Raw genomic sequence first — 22485 nt, 5'->3', positions numbered from 1 at the left:
TCTCTCTCTCTCTCTCAGTTTTACAATGATATTAAATAAGTTCTTTTTTCTGGATATTAATCTTGCATTCATGATAGAAAAATTTACCAAATTTGTGGATATGTATTGTACCTGTGTAAAAGTCAAAGTTTCAAGTTTTTGGATATAAAATAAAAACTAATTAATAAAAAAAAAAAAGTAGGCGACGCAGGCACGTGACATCAGGGAGACATTTTATATTTGTACAGTGCAGCACTGGAGCGGCGGGGCCGGAGTACAGTCACTGCACCGGCCCTGCCGCAATTGCTGGCCCCCAGCTCCTCCTCCTAGTCCCTCCCCGCTCGCTCATACATCGCAGCCTGCGATGTAAAACTGTCAGCATTCGCCCCAGAAGACGCAGGGGCATTCCCCCCCCATTTTTTTGGGGGGGAAAAGTGCATCTTATGGGGTAAAAAATAAGGTACTGTAAAAGGCTTGTGTCACTATTTTTTACTGTCTTTTTTTTCTTTTCTTTTCTTTTTTTGCTGTGCCATAAAAAAAACTGCAGTTCCAGATGTTGCATGGAAGCCTATAGGAAATGGCAAACAGAACTTTTTTTTTGGGAGTGGCATCTTTTAGAGCATTTGTCCTGCTTGAAAAAAAAAGTTGCAGTGTGTGCCGTTTTAATGCCATTTTTCCATAGTATTTTTTAGGCTAGTTTCACACTAGTACTATAAATTAGTCAGGCTGCTTCAGCATTCTGGCACTGCCAAAAGTTTGTAAGTCTCCGAACTATGCAAACAGAATGCAAAGAGATCTGGCAGGCTGTTCCCTGCTTAATGTATAGCACTAGCCTAACAATTTATTTTTCCCATACAACTCTAAAGCTCCATTCACACGTCCGCAACGTGTTTTGCGGATCCACAAAACACGGACAGCGGCAATGTGCGTTCCGCATTTTGCGGACCGCACATTGCCGGCACTAATAGAATATGTCTGTTCCTGTCCGCAATTGCGGTCAAGAATAGGACATGTTCTATTTTTTTGCGGAACGGAAGTGTGGACCCGGAAGTGCGGATCCACAATTCCATGTCCGGGCAGCACATCGTACTGTCCCATAGAAATGAATGGGTTCGCAATTCCGTTCCGCAAAATGCGGAACGAAATTGCGGAAGTGTGAATGGAGCCTAAGGCTGGTTTTACACGGGCGTTGAGGGAAAAGATGCGGGTGCGTTGAGGGAACATGCGCAATTTTTCCCCGCGAGTGCAAAGCGTTTCAATGCATTTTGCGCGTGCGTGAGAAAAATCGGCATGTTTGGTACCCAGACCCGAACAGAGACTTCTTCAGAGAAGTTCGGGTTTGGGTCCAGAATTCTGTAAATTTTATTATTTTCCCTTATAACATGGTTGTAATCTATGATGCTGTGCGCGCGATAAATACCGCTCCGGGACATATTCCGATCAATGCCGCTTCGGGACATATGGCCCGCTCACGGACCGTATATCTCGGAGAGCATACGGTCGTGTGCAAGAGGCCTTAGAGGACTTCTCACCACCAAATGCAGTGCAGTCTGCATGTTTAAGATCTATAGTTCTTGTGGGTAAGGTTTTGTAATCTATAGTTTCGTGGGAAAAGATTAAATAAAATTTTAATTTATATATTTAAATCTCTTATTTCTGATTTCATTGTTCATGGGGATAATACCCGGATAATACCTCCCCCCGTGAAAAAATAAATCTTGTGTATGAGCCCTAATGTAGCACTAGCTGAGGCCTCGTTCACATCTCTGTTTGTGGATCCAGCAGAGAGCAGTCTGCTGAATTTCACACATCCGGCAGATTTCCGTAAAACATATTGGGTTTTGTCCGAAAGAAAATTGTTGCACGCAGCGGTTTATTTTCGCTGGAAATTGGCCAGATCACCACTGGCCCCCATTGTCAATGGTGCTGAACTAGAGTTTCCGGGATTCTGCTCTGTGCCGGAACAGCCTGCCAGATCCACAAACGGAAATATGAACAAGGCATAAGTAGATGATATTTTCAAAATCTCATCTGCATGGTCCAGAACCTGACCTGTGATGCAGATATTGAAATCAAAATGTGCAACAAAGCCTGCAAGCAACAAGGATTTTGAAGCAGAAACGCAGAAAAACCCACAAAAGAATCTGCAGATACCCTCACTGCGCTTGCGCCGAATACTGAACGGGACGGCGCAGGCGAGAGATTTCCCCAGTACACAGGGCCGGCAGGAGGAGACTAACTCTGCCTGGCCCTGTCAATCAAGGACGGCAGGGAGTGACAAGGCCCCCCTGCTCATAGAGGCTAATTTGCTTATAATAAAACTTCAAATTACACAAAACCGGGCATACCTAATAAATAAATATATGAATAGCATAGTTAGATTCAGCTGATATTTGCACATCTATAATGTCAGCCTGTTTATTAGGGATAATTGTGGTGACAGAAACCCTTTAGATGTTACACAGGAATTAAAGCAAAATGGAGGTGAAATACATTTTTTTGCAGATTTTCCATTTTAATACATTTTTCCTGTACTACAAAACAAACCGCAAAACAAACCTCAATATTGGTTAACCTCATTCCACAGTTTATAGACACACCCCATATGTGGTTGTAAACTGCTGTACAAGCACACGGCAGGGCTCAAAAGGGAAGAAGCGGCAGATGGATTCTGGAGGGAGATTTTGCTGGACTGGCATTTACTTTTTCACTTTCTCAACGGGTAACATGAGAAAAATCACCCCACATTTTGTTACACATTTCGTCCTGAATATGGCAACTAGGGATAGACCGATTTTCGGTTTTACCGACATTATCGGCCGATATTCATGATTTTGACCGTTATCGGCATCTATTTTGCCGATATTCCTATAACGTATTGGGAACAAGGATCGCACTGCTGACAGTGTTCTGTGTTCCCTCAGCAGCACAGGGGAGAAGGAAGCAGTGTCTCCCTTCCCCTGTGCTGCCACCACCAATGAGAGGAGGGAGGACAAGAGGAGGGGCGGGGCTGTGGCCACTGCGCCACCAATGAAGTTAACTCTCATTTATTCATATACAGGAGGCGGGAGCTGGCTGCAGAATCACATAGCTGGCTCCCGACCTCTATGACAAGTAGCTGCGATCTGCGGTAGTTAACCCCTCAGGTGCCGCGGATCGCAGCTACCGCCATAGAGGTCGGGAGCCGGCTATGTGATTCTGCAGCCAGCTCCCGCCTCCTGTATATAAATAAATGAGAGATTTATCTTCATTGGTGGCGCAGTGCGCCCCCCCAATCCCCCCCAGTATTAATCATTGATGGCGCAGTGCGCCCCCCACATTAAAAACATTGGTGGCGCAGTGCGCCCCCCCCCACCCCAGTATTAAAAACATTGGTGGCGCAGTGCGCCCCCCAGTATTAATCATTGGTGGCAGTGGCCACAGGGTCCCCTCTCCCCTCCTCCAGCAGTGTAAGCCTGGGGCTCCGATCGGTTACCATGGCAGCCAGGACGCTATTGGAGCCCTGGCTCCCATGGTAAGCTCCATGCTGCTGTGTGCACAAAGCACAGAGCAGCAGAGAGAGTGTGAGGTACTATTCACCCTGACAGAGATCCATCAGGGTGAATAGGACAAGGGTTCTAGTCCCTAAGGGGGCTAAAAGTTTGTAATAAAAAAAAAAAAAAAAAAAAAAAAGAAGTATAAATGAAAAAGAAAGATTTACAAAAAAAAAATAACTACACGCTAACCATAAACATTAACTTTCAGCAGATTTGTGTAGGAATAAAAAAAAAGAAAGAAAATTCACAGAATATCGGTATAAATTATCGGTATCTGCCCTAAAAAAATAAATATCGGTCGATCCTTAATGTCAACGCCTAATATGTGGTCATAAACTGCTGTATGGGCACATAGGAGGGTTCAGAAGGGAAGAAGCGCCATACAGTCTTTAGAAAGCAGATTTTGCTGGAAAGATTTTGAGATACCATGTTGCATTTGAAGAGATCCTGAGGTACCCCTACAGTGGGAACCCCCAAAACTGACCCCATTTTTAAAACTATACCTCTTCCCAATCCCAAATAATTTTTGAAGCACTTTGACCGAAAAAATTTCAAAATAATTTTTGTTCTACAAATGAATGTGTAGTGGAATGTGAAACATTTAATTGCAATTTTATTAAATTGCAATATACTTTTTTAGTACCCAATATGTGCCGCTGCAAAGTCATCTCTCTAATTATTATACTGTGTTTTCTAACTGTAGAAACGCCCTACATGTGCCCCTAAACTGTTGTCTGACAACTGCAGAAGCTCTGATGTGACATAAAAAAAAAAAAAAAAAAGAAGAAGAGCCCCCCAAAAAATTACTCTATTTTGGAAACTACACCCCCCCCACTTGACTGTGAAAATGCAAAACTACACGGCTTACAATAAAATGCTTTAGCCCCAAATTTTTCATTTTCACAAGGGGTAACAGGAGATAATGCACCCCACAGTTGTTACCTGTATTCTCCTGGATACATCCATATGTGGATGTAAACTGCTGTATGGGCTACACGGCAGGAAGAGAAGAGGCAAAATATGGTTTTAGGAGGCCAGATTCCTCTGAAATTGTTTTCAGGTACGCCTACAAAGTGACTCCATTTTGGAAATTACAATCCTTAAAGGGTTTCTACCACCAGATTTTCACCTATTTAGCTGTCTGACACTAGTGATCTGCTAGTGTCTGCTGTCCCTAACCATGTTCATGTATTACCTTTGTCTGGAGCGGTTAAGCTTAAAAACGTAGTTTTACTGATATGCAAATGAGCCTCTAGGTGCTATGGGGGCATCTTTTCAGCACCTAGAGGCTCAGTCTACTCACTATTTCTGCCGCCCAGCGCGCTCCAGCCCGCCCCTCTCCTCTAGATTGACAGCCTACTTCTCTCCATCTCGGCCGAATTCTCGCGCCTGCGCTGTGTGCTTCTGTATTCGGCGCAGTGACTGTCGGACTGCTCCCTGCGTCAAATTTTTCAAGGGGTGGAATGAACACACCCCACTGTTTATTTCCCCCCAGAAATGACTGTGTAGTCGCTGGTGAAATGAGAGTATGTAAGCTGTGCAGAGTTTAATAAGGTGGTAAAAGTACAGGGTGCGTAAAGGATAAAAGTATTACTGCATGGACGTGTGGTACGCTTTGAAGCAATCTTATGCACAGGTTTTTCAATGATAAATTACATGCTTTCGTATTCCTCTTTTGGAACACTCTGCACCTTTTTTAGGGTCCTTCCCTTCCTTACTGTTTGGGGGACTTCACCAGGAAAATTTTGTTTTTAGTACACTACAGGCGCCGTAACTTCCAGAATTACTGAGGTCCTCACTCTTTCAAAAATCACCACCCGTTGAAATTAAAGAAATATTTCCGCCTGGCCTGCAGATCTAAATAACACAAATGCATTATACAGTGTTATCTGGACAATGGGCATGGCCAGCTTTTTGTACCACACATTAGTTTTCCGCATGGCACAGTACAGCTTCAGAACTTGATCTGAAAGATCAACTCCTCCTAAGTACATATTGTAGTCTCGGATGTAGTCCGGTAGTGGTTGTGGTACCTTGTACAAGGGCAGGGGAGCGGATATCACCGTTACTGGTGGTCAGTACATGGACATCCCCCTCGTCTTCGTATTTAACCCCCAGCATGTTTTCATTAAGGGAAGCCCTGCCGTTGCCCTTTCTCTCTGATTTTTGTGTACTGTACCTCTACAGTTACAGTACCTCTGGAAGTTAAGGACTTAAATAGTGGAAGACTCGTGTAATCGTTATCCACATAGAGGTAGCAACCCCGGTCCAGCAGTTGGTGCATTAAGTCCCGCACTATTGTGTGGGGGTTCAATCTGGGTGTCCCTCCCTTCGGAAACCCGAAACTTTTGTGTGTTTACCCAGAGGTACTCTCGCACAGCTTGTACATTTTAATTCCATACCTTGTCCTCTTGCTGGACAGGTATTGGTGGAATTTTACCCTCCCTTTAAAAAGGGACTTGGTGCTAAAGTGCTCGAGGACTGGCCTAACTTTAAATAGATGGTAATATCTTGGCAATTTGGTAGTGGGCATTGTGTGTTATTATAATGTAAACATTTTCTAACGGCTTCAAATCGTGTCCAGGTCATGGCCATACAGTGAATTGGAGTGTGTTACAAAGCATCTTCACTCCAATACTGCCTCACTTGGGGCATTTTTTGCAATTTTTATTACAAGGCCCATATGCAGCACAAGACCCCAAACTGTCAATATCTGCTGCATTTCTTGGGGTCCAATTCAGGGGTTGAGCAAATGATATTGGGCAATAAATTGCTGGGCTGATGATCTTCAGGGGATGGGGTCCATATGGGATCACTCTTCGAGGGAGGCTGCTCTAGCTGTTGTATTGGAACGCCTTCTTGAGGGTCTCTCATAACTGTATGAGAAGGAAGAGGAGTACAGTAGAGGAATCTCCCTTGCTTGCTTTATTAGTTTCAGAGGCAAGAATGGTGTATGCCTTCTCAGCTGAATACTCTCTTTGGAATGGACGGGCCATTTTTATTGGGCGTGTATAATGTATGTAATTCAACACATGCAAAGTTTGAAAATTGTATTTATTCTTATTCTTGGGGGGGGGGGGTGTTATGCTTTTAACCCCTTAAGGACCTTGCCATTTTTCACCTTAAGCCATTCTGAGATTGTTTTCTCATCACATATTGTACTTCATGACAGTGGTAAATTTGAGTCAAAATATTTCATTTTTATTTAGAAAAAAATTGCAAATTTACCCAAATTTTTGAAAAATTAGCAATTATCAAAATGTCTCTGCTTTTAAAACAGATAGTGATACCTCCTAAAATATTTATTACTTTACATTTCCCATATGTCTACTTCATGTTTGGATTATTTTGTAAATTACATTTTCTTTTTTGGGGACGTTAGAAGGCTTAGAAGTTTAGAAGCAAATATTGAAAATTTTCTGAAAATTTCCAAAACCCACTTTTTAAAGGACCAGTTCAGGTCTGAAATCACATTGTGAGGCTTACATAATAGAAATCACCCCAAAATGACCCCATTGTAGAAAACACGCCCCTGAAGGTATTCAAAACTGATTTTACAAACTTTGTTAACCCTTTAAAGCCTCTTTCACACGGGCGTTGCGGGAAAATGTGCAGGTGCGTTACGGGAACACCCGCGATTTTTCCGCGCGAGTGCAAAACATTGTAATGCGTTTTGCACTCGCATGAGAAAAATCGCGCATGTTTGGTACCCGAACTTCTTCACAGAAGTTCGGGCTTGGGATCGGTGCTCTGTAGATTGTATTATTTTCCCTTATAACATGGTTATAAAGGGAAAATAATAGCATTTTGAATACAGAATGCATAGTAAATCAGCGCTGGAGGGGTTAAAAAAAATAATAAAATAATTAAACTCACCTTAGTCCACTTGAACGCGATGCCCGGCATCTCCTTCTGTCTCCTTTACTGAACAGGACCTGTGGTGAGCATTCATTACAGGTCAAGGACCTGTGGTGACGTCACTCCGGTCATCACATGATCCATCACCATGGTAAAAGATCATGTGATGACCGGAGTGACGTCACCACAGTTCCTTGACCTGTAATGAATGCTCACAACAGGTCCTGTTCCGTAAAGGAGACAGAAGGAGATGCCGGGCATCGCGATCAAGTGGACTAAGGTGAGTTAAATTATTTTTTTTAACCCCTCCAGCGCTATTTTACTATGCATTCTGTTTTCAGAATGCTATTATTTTCCCTTATAACCATGTTATAAGGGAAAATAATAATGATCGGGTCTCCATCCCGATAGTCTCCTAGCAACAGTGCGTGAAAATCGGATGCTTGCGATTTTCACGCAACCCCATTCACTTCTATGGGGCCTGCGTTGCGTGAAAAACGCAGAATATAGAGCATGCTGCGATTTTCACGCAACGCACAAGTGATGCGTGAAAATCACTGCTCATGTGAACAGCCCCATAGAAATTAAAGGGTCGGGTGCAATGCGTTCAACTCACGCGTCGCATCCGCGCGGAATACTCGCCCGTGTGAAAGGGGCCTAAGTGTTTCACAAGAATTGAATGAAAATGGAGATGAAATTTCAGAATTTCACTTTTTTGGCAGATTTTCCATTTTAATCCATTTTTTTCTGCTAACAAAGCAAGGACAGCCAAACAAAACTCAGTATTTATTGCCCTGATTCTGTAGTTTACAGGAACACCCCATATGTGGTCGTAAATTTCTGTACGGGCACACGGCAGGGCGCAGGAGTAAATGAACGCCATATGGTTTTTGGAAGGCAGATTTCACTGGGATAATTTTAAATTGCCATGTCACATTTGAAGACCCCTTTTTGGAAACTACGGAATAAGGTGGCAGCTTTGTTGGTACTATTTTAGGGTACATACGATTTTTGATTGCTCTATATTACACTTTTTATGAGGCAAGGTAACAAAAAATAACTGTTTTTTGTTATTTACAATGTTCATCGAACAGTTTAGATCATGTGGTATTTTTATAGAGCAGGTTGTTACGAACGCGACAATACCAAATATGACTTTTTTTGGTTGTTTGTTTCAGTTTTACATAATAAAGCTTTTTTTTTTTTTTTTTAAAGAAGATTTTTTAGTGTCTCCATATTCTGAAAGCCATAGTTTTTTATTTTATGGGCGACTGTCTTATGTAGGGTATCATTTTTTTTCGGTATAATTTGCCGCTTTGATTGGTACAATTTTATGGTGCGTATGACTTTTTGATCGCTTAGTATTACACTTTTTGTGATGTAAGGTGACCAAAAAAATGTCTTTTGACACCGTTTTTTTTTTTTACTGTGTTCACCTGAGAGATTAGGTCATGTGGTATTTTTATACAGCAGGTTCTTATGGAAGTGGCGATACATAATATGTATACTTTTTATTTATTTATTTAAGTTTTACACAATAACAGCAAAGAGACTGCCATATAAGATACAGTGGCGGAAATAATTATTTGACCCCTCACTGATTTTGTAAGTTTGTCCAATGACAAAGAAATGAAAAGTCTCAGAACAGTATCATTTCAATGGTAGGTTTATTGTAACAGTGGCAGATAGCACATCAAAAGGAAAATCGAAAAAATAACTTTAAATAAAAGATAGCAACTGATTTGCATTTCATTGAGTGAAATAAGTATTTGAACCCTCTAACAAAAAAAGACTTAATACTTGGTGGAAAAACCCTTGTTTGCAAGCACAGAGGTCAAACGTTTCTTGTAATTGATGACCAAGTTTGCGCACATTTTAGGAGGAATGTTGGTCCACTCCTCTTTGCAGATCATCTCTAAATCCCTAAGGTTTCGAGGCTGTCTCTGTGCAACTCTGAGCTTGAGCTCCCTCCATAGGTTTTCGATTGGATTAAGGTCCGGAGACTGACTAGGCCACTCCATGACCTTAATGTGCTTCTTCTTGAGCCACTCCTTTGTTGCCTTTGCTGTATGTTTTGGGTCATTGTCGTGCTGGAACACCCATCCACGACCCATTTTCAGTTTCCTGGCAGAGGGAAGGAGGTTGTCGCTCAGGATTTCACGATACATGGCTCCGTCCATTTTCCCGTTTATGCGAATAAGTTGTCCTGTGCCCTTAGCAGAAAAACACCCCCAAAGCAAAATGTTTCCACCCCCATGCTTGACGGTGGGGACGGTGTTTTGGGGGTCATAGGCAGCATTTTTCTTCCTCCAAACACAGCGAGTTGAGTTAATGCCAAAGAGCTCTATTTTGGTCTCATCAGACCACAGCACCTTCTCCCAGTCACTCTCTGAATCATTCAGGTGTTCATTGGCAAACTTCAGACGGGCCTGCACATGTGCCTTCCTGAGCAGGGGGACCTTGCGAGCCCTGCAGGATTTTAATCCATTGCGGTGTAATGTGTTTCCAATGGTTTTCTTGGTGACTGTGGTCCCTGCTAATTTGAGGTCATTAACTAACTCCTCCCGTGTAGTTCTAGGATGCTTTTTCACCTTTCTCAGAACCATTGACACCCCACGAGGTGAGATCTTGCGTGGAGCCCCAGAGCGAGGTCGATTGATGGTCATTTTGTGCTCCTTCCATTTTCGAACAATCGCACCAACAGTTGTCACCTTCTCTCCCAGCTTCTTGCTAATGGTTTTGTAGCCCATTCCAGCCTTGTGCAGGTCTACAATTTTGTCTCTGACATCCTTGGACAGCTCTTTGGTCTTTCCCATGTTAGAGAGTTTGGAGTCTGCTTGATTGATTGATTCTGTGGACAGGTGTCTTTTATACAGGTGACTAGTTAAGACAGGTGTCCTTAATGAGGGTGACTAATTGAGTAGAAGTGTCTAACCACTCTGTGGGAGCCAGAACTCTTAATGGTTGGTAGGGGTTCAAATACTTATTTCACTCAATGAAATGCAAATCAGTTGCTATCTTTTATTTAAAGTTATTTTTTCGATTTTCCTTTTGATGTGCTATCTGCCACTGTTACAATAAACCTACCATTGAAATGATACTGTTCTGAGACTTTTCATTTCTTTGTCATTGGACAAACTTACAAAATCAGTGAGGGGTCAAATAATTATTTCCGCCACTGTATATATTGAAAGAGTATCCTCCCAGAGGAAGGTTTCAAATCGAAACGCGCGTCGGGGTGTGCAGTCTTCCTGTGGATTTGCTACTTTTAACATACTTCGGTCACTTGCCTTATTATATTGTTGTACTTTATATACTCTCCCAGGATTGTACTGCACTTTTTGCATTTGTCTGTCATCTCTTTGTATGTTTTAAATTATATATTCAATAAAACAATATTTTTATAGCTTAGTAGTTCTCAGTGTCCTTTTATAGGTTTTCTAGTTACTTCTGAGTTAAGCTCTTGTGAGGGGCTTTACCGTTGCCTTACGCTATTCCTTTGTAACCTATTTTTGTACTAAGCAGTGACCAACTAGAATAGATTCTTCCTATTCCCTCTGCCTCTCTAGCGCTGCCATTGGCTGGTATAGCATAATACAGCTGGCCCTGTCCCCCTGGTTTTATCAGTGAGGAAGCTGCAATTGGCTGGTCTGTATTGACAAATCTTGGAATCATATTCTATCTTAACATATAACGGTGTAAATACTAATCAACTCCCTATTTTGAATGTGAATCACAAAAAAACTGCCTTCTAATGTGTGGTGTAGAGGCACGGTTTTCTGTTTTTGGAAACGGGCAGGTTAGATCATTAGGTCACTTATCGGGCATGAGCGTTTGTAGCATTGCTCCTTCCCAATAACTGCCCTGTTTAGATGCCAGCGATAACCTGATGCTTGTTTGGCAGACGATTGTCTTTTAGCCAGAACCAAAAATCACAGTTTCTTGGAAACAGAACATCCTGTGTAAACAGGGATCTGCTGCCCAAAAACAATGAATGTGTACGGGGATGAATGATCGCAGTAGAGACACCTTGTCTCTATACAGTCAGTATGATTGCAGCATGTAGATGCAGCTCTCACTTCTGCTGATGAGAAGGCCATTATACAAAATGTTTTGTTTGCTCCCAATTGCCTGTTCATGTAAAAGGACCATTAATTTGCATACCTTGTTCCCCAGAGTAAATATTTCATAGCCTAGAAGGCTCCACACTTAGGGTCCATTCACACGTCCGTATGTGTTTTGCGGATCCGCAAAACACGGACACCGGCAATGTGCGTTCCGCATTTTGCGGACCGCACATCGCCGACACTCTCATAGAAAATGCCTTTTCTTGTCCGCAATTGCGGACAAGAATAGGACATGTTCTATTTTTTGCGGAACGGAAGTGCGGATCCGCGGATGCGGACAGCACATTCGGGCCCCATTGAAAATTAATTGGTCCGCACCCGTTCCGCAATTTTGCGGACCCATTTTGCGGACGTGTGAATGGACCCTTATGCTTACTAGGTGCAATCCACAAGAAGAAAAAAAATAGTACCCCCTGGTCTCAAAAAGAAAAAGCTGACCACACAGCATACACCAACAATTCAGGGTCTTATTAAGTAGTCACTTACCTTTAATATAAATGTGCTCTGTGACTGAATACATCGCTTATATATTTTAGTTTTTGTTAACTATGAACTTTGACTATGGGTTTTTGTAGGTAGGGATGCTTGTTCAGTAAAAGGCAGACTACTGGTGTTAAGGTTTAAAGTCCCAGGAGTAATGACACAATGTTAAACTGAAGCAATTAACTTTCATATGACATCCTTTGGTCAATATTTGGCTACTACTAGTAGAGGGTCCTAAACTTGGAAGACAAATGCAAATCTTTACACTGTACCCCGCTGAATACCAGATTGTGAGGCGACTCACAGCAGTAACGTGGCAGATCCACCAGATAGAGTTTTCTGCATCTCACAGTGATGCTTTTTCATTCTATACAGCGAATAATTTCCTCCAATACTACATACTCGGAGATCAATAACGTTCCACTATTTGTAGTGTTCTGGCCTGAGTATACAGCAAATGAAAGAGTCATCAGTGCTCAGGCTGCCTCATCTACAGCACTGAGCTTTATATTTAAAGGGGTTGTGCCACCAGTTATTTCAGTTTTCTTAAGACTTATATTGGTGTTAATAAATCACCCTCGCCTTACTGATACCTAGCCATTACCACTCCACGTCTCTGCTTCCAGGGCGCTCGACACACAGGAAATTAGCACTCACGGCTCTTTACGTTTTCTGTCCGGATGTGATGTGTAGTGAACGCACAGGTCCGAGCTGAATCCTGACCCATTCATTTCAATGGGTCTGTGCACATGACTGGTGGTATTTCACACATCATGTTTGCGTTCAGGAAAAAATGCAGCCTGTTCTATACTGTGCGTTTTTCACACAGCTCTGGCTCCATAGAAGTGAATGGGGCTGGTGTGAAAAACGGAAGTCATCTGGATGCAATGTGTTTATCACTGATGTGAAGGAGATGTAGATTGTTATTCTTCAGTATTTCTTCATGCGTGTGAAAAACGCATCAAAAGATTGCATCTGGGCGGGAAAAACGCACACACTGAACGCGAGCATAGACAAAACTAATTGAACTTGCGTGCAAAGCCATTATTAAGAGGCCTTAAACACTGACTGAGGTGGGTCACCAATGTGGCCAGGGGTTGGCCGAGTGGTTATTGACTGTTTGTTGAGAGAGATCAGGAATGGTTTGACCCTTGAAAGAGGGAGCAGAAAATACACTGCTGCACCTGCTATGCTATCCTTAGATGATCCCGGACACTATTTAGTTAAAAGTGTCTTTGGCCGCAAACATTTACCAACCATCCACTGGAAAGGCGACAATTGTTATATCGGTGGGGGTTCAACTGTTGGGACTCCCACTAGTCACGGGAATAGGACACCCTGGTACCCGGCCCAAATCAAACACTACAGGAGCGACAGAAACAATTTAGCATAGCTGCCTCTGTGTAGGACATTACTAGGCTACTAGTGTTGCTGAGAAGGATTCTTTATTACAGTATTCTGTTTGGGTGCAGTTGGTATATAAGGAGTCTTGTGATCGAAATGCACACAGATGTTAGTGTGCTGTGAACATTCCCTCAAGAAAAAATGAAATATGTATATATTCAATGGTCTTGAATTGAAGCCTGATGAATAATTCTAAATATCGAATTCATGTGTCATGAATACGACTTACATAGAAACATAGAATGTGTCAGCAGATAAGAACCATTTGGCCCATCTAGTCTGCCCAATATACTGAATACTATGGATAGCCCCTGGCCCTATCTTATATGAAGGATGGCCTTGTGCCTATCACATGCATGCTTAAACTCCTCCACTGTATTTGCAGCTACCACTTCTGCAGGAAGGCTATTCCATGCATCCACTACTCTCTCAGTAAAGTAATACTTCCTGATATTACTTTTAAACCTTTGCCCCTCTAATTTAAAACTATGTCCTCTTGTAGCAGTTTTTCTTCTTTTAAATATTCTCTCCTCTTTTACCTTGTTGATTCCCTTTATGTATTTAAAAATTTCTATCATATCCCCTCTGTCTCGTCTTTCTTCCAAGCTATACATGTTAAGGTCCTTTAATCTTTCCTGGTAAGTTTTATCCTGCAATCCATGTACCAGTTTAGTAGCTCTTCTCTGAACTCTCTCCAAAGTATCAATATCCTTCTGGAGATATGGTCTCCAGTACTGAGCACAATACTCCAAGTGAGGTCTCACTAGTGCTCTGTAGAGCGGCATGAGCACCTCCCTCTTTCTACTGGTAATGCCTCCCCCTATACACCCAAGCATTCTGCTAGCATTTCCTGCTGCTCTATGACATTGTCTGCCTACCTTTAAGTCTTCTGAAATAATGACCCCTAAATCCCTTTCCTCAGATACTGAGGTTAGGACTGTATCACTGATTTTATATTATGCTCCTGGGTTTTTACGCCCCAGGTGCATTATCTTGCACTTATCAACATTAAATTTTAGTTGCCAGATTTTTGACCATTCCTCTAGTTTTCTTAAGTCCTTTTCCATTTGGTGTATCCCTCCAGGAACATCAACCCTGTTACAAATCTTTGTGTCATCAGCAAAAAGACACACCTTACCATCGAGGCCTTCTGCAATTTCGCTGATAAAGATATTAAACTTCTTTAGTTTAAAATGTTGTGTGCAATAACTATTAATTCTAACAAAGGCAGTGCAATAAAAATACGTATGAATAAGTACGTGATGTGTACCTGTCCTTAGCTAGAGGCATGTTCGCATCATGTTGTGCATACCTCCATGCTGGTCACTTTTTGACACTTACACATTGTTGTCTCCTGGGCTGTGTTCCTCTTCCACCTCCTGCTCCCCAGGGACAGGACTGTTTTGGTCCTGATCCTCAGGCTGTGGATCTAATCTTATTCTCTTACTCTGTTCCTGACAGCAAAACAAAAAAGGGGAAGACACAGGAATAAAGGAAAAGCATTAGAATGGACGTGAGCAGGAAGAACTAGCAGAAGAGACAATCATTTAAATTATTTTTTAAAGAGGATAGAGAAAGAAACAAAAAGATGGCAGGTGATTATTCTGCACAAAATATACTATAGTCCAAAAGCCAGTTATTAAACTCTTACAATTGTAGTTAATAATGGAGAAGACGTGTGGTAATGCATTCACTCACTTGCTCTTCTTCATCATATGTAGCATGCGGCCTACGTCGTTCTCCATGGCCAGGAGGGGAAGGACTGTGTCCTTGGTTAAAGGCCTCTCTCTGCAGCCACACTGTAGTTTGTGGAGGAGGTGAAGAGGTACTTGGCGGGGGCTGTAATGTTTCCAAAGGCAAGACTTCAGAAGACATGGCTGCAATGCATTCGGCCTCAGATCTCTCACTACACAATTGATCCTTGAAGATACAAGTATAAGTAAAGATTTTTTTAAAGATTATGTACCCATATGACGGTATGACTATTATAGATTAAAGGGGTTCTCCAAGAGTATAAAATGTCCCCTCATGTGCCGGGCACCCCACATGGAATATACTTACCCCGATCCGCGCTGCTGCTTCTCCCTGCACACAGATGAAAACATCCGGTGTTGGGGGGGGAAAGCAGCCAATGGCAGGCGGTGACTGGGACCAGTCTCCCTAGCGTCACCGGCGGCTGGTCCCCATATGCCATTGGCTGCCCCCCCCCACCGGATGTTTTCATCCGTGTGCAGGGAACAGCAGCGGCGGTACGGGGACCGGGGTAAGTATATTCCATGTGGAGTGCCCGGCACATGAGGGGATATTTTATACTCTTGGAGAACCCCTTTAAGACTGGTGTTTTGCAAACTGATCTTAATCCTGCCCTGCTCATGTCAGACGCACAATTATGATGATGATCACGCCTTTTAATAATTGTGGCACCGCGTAGCAGGTCTGTGTGTCAGAAATTGAATCTACGCCAACTAGGAGCTGTTGTAGATATCAGATATAATTTACGTCAGTAAAGCCCACATCCACATGCAAGTGGTAAGCGGGGTGCATGACTTTTTGATGCCTGAAAACTGACGTAGGGGTTTTATAAATGTGTCCATCTACATAAACGCACACTCATTCCCCAAAAAATAACCCACCCAGACAGAAATGTCCGATTGCTGCAAAACTCGGCATGCAGTTATGTCTCCGGCAGATATGTAAGCGATTATTGGTATGGTATGATTATACACTTGCCACAAGAGGGTGTGAATGTGCTTCCCCTGCTCAGAGGCTACACTTTGGTGGTGTACTTCTTGGTGAGAGATTGATGCCTGCTAAACATGTCTCTATGATGCACTCAAAGACATTTTGCTCAGTTGACAGACTGAGGGGGCACATCACTGGACTGAGAAAAGCAGGATGGTCATTTTGAAGAACTGCCCAACATCTAGGCTGTTCTGACCTACCTGTTAGGAGCAGTGGTTATATGAGGGCACACGCACATAATGAACAAGCTATGGACGGCCTAGACAGACCAGCAGTAGAGGCCCGTTTGATCTGCCAGGAAGCAAGGACAGCTCCCACAGATTCTTAGTCCACGAATCAGATACAGATGGCACCTTCATTACACACTCATGTCTCTGTTCGGACCACCTGTCCGGAGAATAGGTGCCCTGCCATTGAAACTGCCTTCATAGCAGTCCAGGTTGCTGGTTCATGACATCCTTCAAATAGATTGGAACCGTATAGTCTTTAGCCTTGAATCTAGGTTCTGTTTGAGATTCGATGACTGTCAGGTTCGAGTATGGAGGCCTCGTGGTGAGAGTGTGAATCCTGCCTTTGCTATGGAGCGACACACTGCCCCAACTGCTGGTGTGATGATCTGGGGAGCCATCACATACGACAGTCTGTCTCCTCCTAGTAGTGATATTAGGGACACTAACGGCGTGCCGATATGTGCAGGACATCCTGAGGCCACATGTGTTGTCTTTCATGGCAGCTTCCAGCTGGCATTTGTAAACAGGATAATGCTCATCCACAGCAAGTGTTTCCCAGGAACGTCTCAGATTGCAACAATTCCTTGGCATGCTGGGTCGCCAGATTAATCAGCAAGCATTTACGGGACCAGCTAGGACACCAGTTTCAGCATCCTACAAGTGTGCAGGATCTACAGCAAATGTGCTGCAGGATACCAGACAGAACCTGTATGCCTCCATGCCCAACCGTATCTCATCTTGTATCCAGGCTAGAGGAGATATAACAGGTACTAGAGACTCCTTTCGATAGTACATTTTTCTCCTATAAAATTGTAATCACTTACATATGTCATCATTACATTCACATATAGAACGTTTCATTCAACTCGAAGCGATCATTAGTACCGGAGGACCAGGAAGCGGTGAAGGCTCTGTACTTACCGCTTCCTGGTCCTCGGCTGTTGGCTGTGCATACGCTGTCCGCGCCATTTACAGAATAGCCGGCAGCAGGAGGAAGAGGATCGCGCTGGAGGAGAGGGGCGGCGGCGTCCAGGAGCAGGAGAGGTAAGTGTTTATTTATTTTGTGATCTGAGGCTGAATAATGGCTGGGGTCTGATCAGGACTGAAACAATTATATAGAGTAATTCGACACAAAAAAAAATAAGCGATGCAAATTTTTTGCATCGAGGATTCGTTTGTGTCATGTGACCACGGAGCGGAGTGAAGCGCTTGCTATTACTTACCGCTCCGTGGTCACCCGCCGGTCCGTACTGTGCTGCACTGGATCCTGACACATCGTCAGGTCATAGTGCACGTAAGCGCACACTATGACCAGTGCAGCGCATGGAGAAAAAGAGGAAGGAGCTGTGGAGCGGTGCCCCTACTGGAAAGGTACGTATTTTATTTCACTGGCGCTGCAGACATGGCACTGAAGGGGGACAGCCGGCAATGGAGGGGAAGATGGGAGTGGGGGACATGGAGGGGCTGATCTGATGGGACTGGGGGACATGGTAATGGATGGGTTGTTGGCACTGGGGCAGTGCAGCTGAAGGCACTGGGGGAACGGAGCTGATGGCACTGGGGGATAGTGGAGCTGATGGCACTGGGGGGGGGGGAACTGATGCACTTGGGCTGATCGCACAGGAGGGAACGAAGGGTGTTGGGGACTGATGGCAGGGGGTCTAATGAGTTTTTATAAAGGAAAAACGGTCTAATAATTCATTTTTTCTTATTAGATTACTTGATTAATCGTAAAAAATACTCGGTTACTGAAATAATCGTTTACTGCAGCCCTAGGGCTGATTATACATATGGCTGGGGGCTGATATGAGGCATGGAGGTCTGACCTGAGGTGTAATAAAAAAATTTTTTTCTTATTGTCTTACTTTAAAACCTAGCTGCGTCTTATAGGGCGAAAAATTATATATATATCCTACATGATAAAATCCCTGGGTCAGGCCGCTTTGTCCACATGTGTGTCACCAATTTTGCACTGGGCATGCGAGTCGTCCAATCAAGACACAGCGCTGCACACACCACACACAACGCTCCATAACTGTTTAAGGCCTTCCATGCCACGGTCCTTAGGGACCGCTGTCTGGAAAGGGCTAACCATCGGGCCACTGCGGTCAGATGGTTGAAGGGTTAATGCCCCCCGCACCCCCTTTCAAGATGGCAGAGCGCGCAGCACCCCCTTCCTCCAGGATGCGCACCATGTTATGAGCCGGCACAGTCAGTGGAGAAGGAGGAAGTCCCTCTCTCCCACTGTGTGTGGCTGCTGCTGGCCACCAATGAGAATAGAGAGGAGTAGAAGGGAGGGACTGTGGCCAATGAATATAGTTAATGCTTGAATACAAACATAGCCTGCGTGTGTCGGCCATATCCCATACCTGACCCCATGACTGCGCACTGTGATCCACCGCAATTAACCCCTCAGTACCGGTCATAGAGGCCAGGTATGGGATATGGCCGGCACACGCAGGCTACGTTTGTATTCAAGCATTAACTATATTCATTGGTGGCGCAATGGCCACAGTCCCTCCCTTCTACTCCCCCTCTTCTCAGTATAAATTGCGGTCCCCCACGCAGTGCGCCCCCCCTCCAGTATTAAATCATTGGTGGCAGTGGCCCCAGGGTCCCCCCTCCTCACCCATTGGTGGCAGTTGTGATCGGAGCCCCAGCAGTGTAATCCTGGGGCTCCGATCGGTTACCATGGCAGCCAGGTCGCTGCTGAAGCCTTGGCTGCCATGGTAAGTCCTATTCACCCTAATTATCTAATAGATCTCTATTAGAGTGAATAGGACACGGGTTCTAGCTCCTAAGGGGGCTAATAGTAAATAAAAAGTAAAAAAATAAAGTTAACCCCCCAAATATAGAAAATAATATATTGCGATATATATTGTTATCGCACATGCTTCAAATTATATCACGATATAGATTTTAGGTCATAATCGCCCAGCCCTAAGTTTAATACACTGCAGTACACTATATAGTGCACTGTAGTGTATTGTAAGCCATCAGACCCACTGGATCGTCAAGAACCAAGTGGGTATGGGTCCAAAAAAAATTAAAAAAAATGAATAAATAAAAAAAATTCTAAAAAAAAAAAGAAACCTTCCTATACACACACACACACACACACACACACACACACACACACACAATTGGTTAAAAATGTCACAAATAAAAAACACTAAACATGTTTGGTATCGCCGCGTCCGTAAGGACATGATCTATTCAAGGATTATGTTACTTTTACCGCATGGTAAACACCATAGAAAAAGAAAAACTGCCCACTGCACTTCCCCCAAAAAATTGTATAAAAAAAAGTGATCAAAAAAGTCATATGTATCCAAAATTAGCACCAATCAAACCGTGACCTCATCCCACAAAAAAAATGAGCCCCTATATAAGCCAATCGTCTAATAAATTAAAAAAATATATGGCTTTCAGAAAATGGACACACAAAAACATGATTTTTTTTTCAAACTTTGCTTTTATTGTTTAAAAAAAAAAAAAAAAAAATGCACATATTAGGCATCGCTGTGTCCGTAACAACCTGCTCTGTAAAAATAGTATGTGATCCAACGCGTCTGGTGAATGCCGTAAAAAATTAAAAAATAATGTGCCAAAAAATGTGCTTTTTTTTTTTTTTAATCACAAAAAGTGTAATACCAAGCGATCAAAAGTTCATATGTGCCCCAAAATGGTACCAATCAAACCATCTCTTCCAGCAAAAAATGAGACCCTACCTAATACAATCGCCCAAAAAATATGGCTTTCAGAAAAAGTAAAACACAAACATGATTTTTCTCCAAAAATGTATTATTGTGTAAATCCCTTAAAAAAACAAAACAAAAAAAACCCCACATATTAGGGTACTTTCACACTTGCGGCAGGACGGATCAGACAGGCTGTTCACCCTGTCGGATCCGTCCTTCCGCTATTTCGCCGTGCCGCCGCTCCGTCCCCATTGACTATAATGGGGAGGGGGCGGAGCTCCGGCGCAGTACGGCAGTTCGCGGTGAGAGGCCGCCGGACTAAAAAGTCGGACATGCAGGACTTTTAGTCCAGCGGCCTTTCGTCGTTCACTGCCGTGCTGCGCCGGAGCTCCGCCCCCCCGTCCCTATTATAGTCAATGGGGACGGAGCGGCGGTCCGGCGAAATAGCGGAAGGACGGATCAGACAGGGTGAACAGCCTGTCGGATCCGTTCTGCCACAAGTGTGAAAGTGGCCTTAGGTATCGCTGCATCGTTACGACCTGCTCTATAAAAATATCACATTATCTACTCTGTCAGGTGAACATTGTAAAAAAAACAAATAAAAACTGTGCCAGAACAGCCATTTTTTGGCTACCTTGTTTCATAAGAGTAATATACAGTGCCTTGCAAAAGTATTCACCCCCCCCCCCCCCCTTGACTTTTTCCGTATTTTGGTTCCTCACAACCTGGAATTAACATGGATTGTTTGAGGATTTGCATCATTTCATTTACAGAACATGTCGACAACTTTGAAGATGTTTTTTTTTTTTTTTACTGTGAAGCAAACAACAAATAGGAGAAAATAACAGAAAAAGTAAATGTGCATAACTATTCACCTCCCTAAAGTCAATACTTTGTAGAGCCACCTTTTGCGGCAATCACAGCTCCAAGTCGCTTTGGATAAGTCTCTATGAGCTTGCCACATTTTACCACTGGGATTTTTGCCCATTCCTCCTTGCAAAACTATTCCAGCTCCTTCAAGTTGGAGGGTTTGCGCTTGTGAACAGCAATCTTTAAGTCTGAGCACAGATTTTCTATTGGATTGAGATCTGGGCTTTGACTAGGCCATTCCAACACATTAAGGGCTCTTTCACACTTGCGCTTTTGTTTTCCGGCATAGAGTTCCGTCGTCGGGGCTCTATGCCGGAAAAATCCTGATCAGGATTATCCCCATGCATTCTGAATGGAGAGAAATCCGTTCAGGATGCATCAGGATGTCTTCAGTTCAGGACCGGAACGTTTTTTGGACGGAGAAAATACTGCAGCATGCTGCGCTTTTTGCTCCGGTCAAAAATCCTGAACACTTGCCGTATCGACGGATCCAGAATAATAGCCCATTGAAATGTATTATTCCAGATCCGTCCTAACATCTTCAGTTGTTACGACGCAACGACGGATCCGGAAGTTGCGCCTGCGCCAGGAAGTAGGAAGGACTTAGCTGGCGCGAAAAGAGACTGATCCGGAAATCCTGAAGCCAACATCAACGTTTTTTTTCCGGATCCGTCGTATGGATCCGGCCCCATACCGGAAAAAAAATGGTTGATGTTGGCTTCAGGATTTCCGGATCAGTCTCTTACCAAAAAAGTCGGAAAGACGCATCCGGAAAGAAAAAATTATGCGTTCTTACGGATCCGGCGTGTAATTCCGGCAAATGGAGTACACGACGGATCCGGACAACGCAAGTGTGAAAGAGCCCTTACATGTTTCCCCTTAAACCACTCAAGTGTTGCTTTAGCAGTGTGTTTGGGGTCATTGTCCGGCTGGAAGGTGAACCTCCGTCCTAGCCTAAAATCACGCACAGAGTGGTACAGGTTTTGCTCAAGAATTTCCCTGTATTTAGCACCATCCATCTTTCCCTCAACTCTGACCAGTTTCCCAGTCCCGGCTGCTGAAAAACATCCCCCCAGCATGATGCTGCCACCACCATGTTTCACTGTGGGGATGGTGTTCTTTGGGTGATGTGATGTGTTGGGTTTGCACCAGACATAGCGTTTTCTTTGATGGCCAAAAAGTTCAATTTTAGTCTCATCAGACCAGAGCACCTTCCTCCATACATTTTGGGAGTCTCCCACAGGGCTTTTCGCAAACTCACAACGTGCCTTTTTGTTTTTAGCTGAAAGTAATGGCTTTCTTCTGGCCACTCTGCCATAAAACCCAACTGTATGGAGCATGCGGTTTATTTTCATCCTATGTACAGATACTCCAGTCTCTGCTGTAGAACTCTGCAGCTCCTCCAGGGTTACCTTAGGTCTCTGTACTGCTTCTCTAGTTAATGCCCTCCTTGCCCGGTCCATGAGTTTTGGTCGGCCGCCGTCTCTTGGCAGGTTTGCTGTTGTGCCATGTTCTTTCCATTTGGTTATGATAGATTTAATGGTGCTCCGGGGGA

At 43.6% G+C, this 22485-nt stretch overlaps 1 protein-coding gene across 1 annotated transcript in view; it reads right to left on the bottom strand.

Annotated features, from left to right (window-relative positions):
- Window positions 1–22485, bottom strand: part of ACIN1 (apoptotic chromatin condensation inducer 1) — a 91532-nt gene that overhangs the window by 23317 nt on the left and 45730 nt on the right. The window contains 2 exon segments of the mRNA XM_040419738.1: window positions 14729–14841; window positions 15086–15307. Coding sequence (XP_040275672.1) covers window positions 14729–14841; window positions 15086–15307 — 335 coding nt within the window.

Source organism: Bufo bufo, chromosome 2 (assembly GCF_905171765.1).
Source record: "Bufo bufo chromosome 2, aBufBuf1.1, whole genome shotgun sequence".
Lineage (NCBI taxonomy): Eukaryota > Metazoa > Chordata > Amphibia > Anura > Bufonidae > Bufo > Bufo bufo.
Note: the sequence above shows the minus strand (reverse complement) of the source record. Positions and strands in the feature narration are given on the sequence as shown.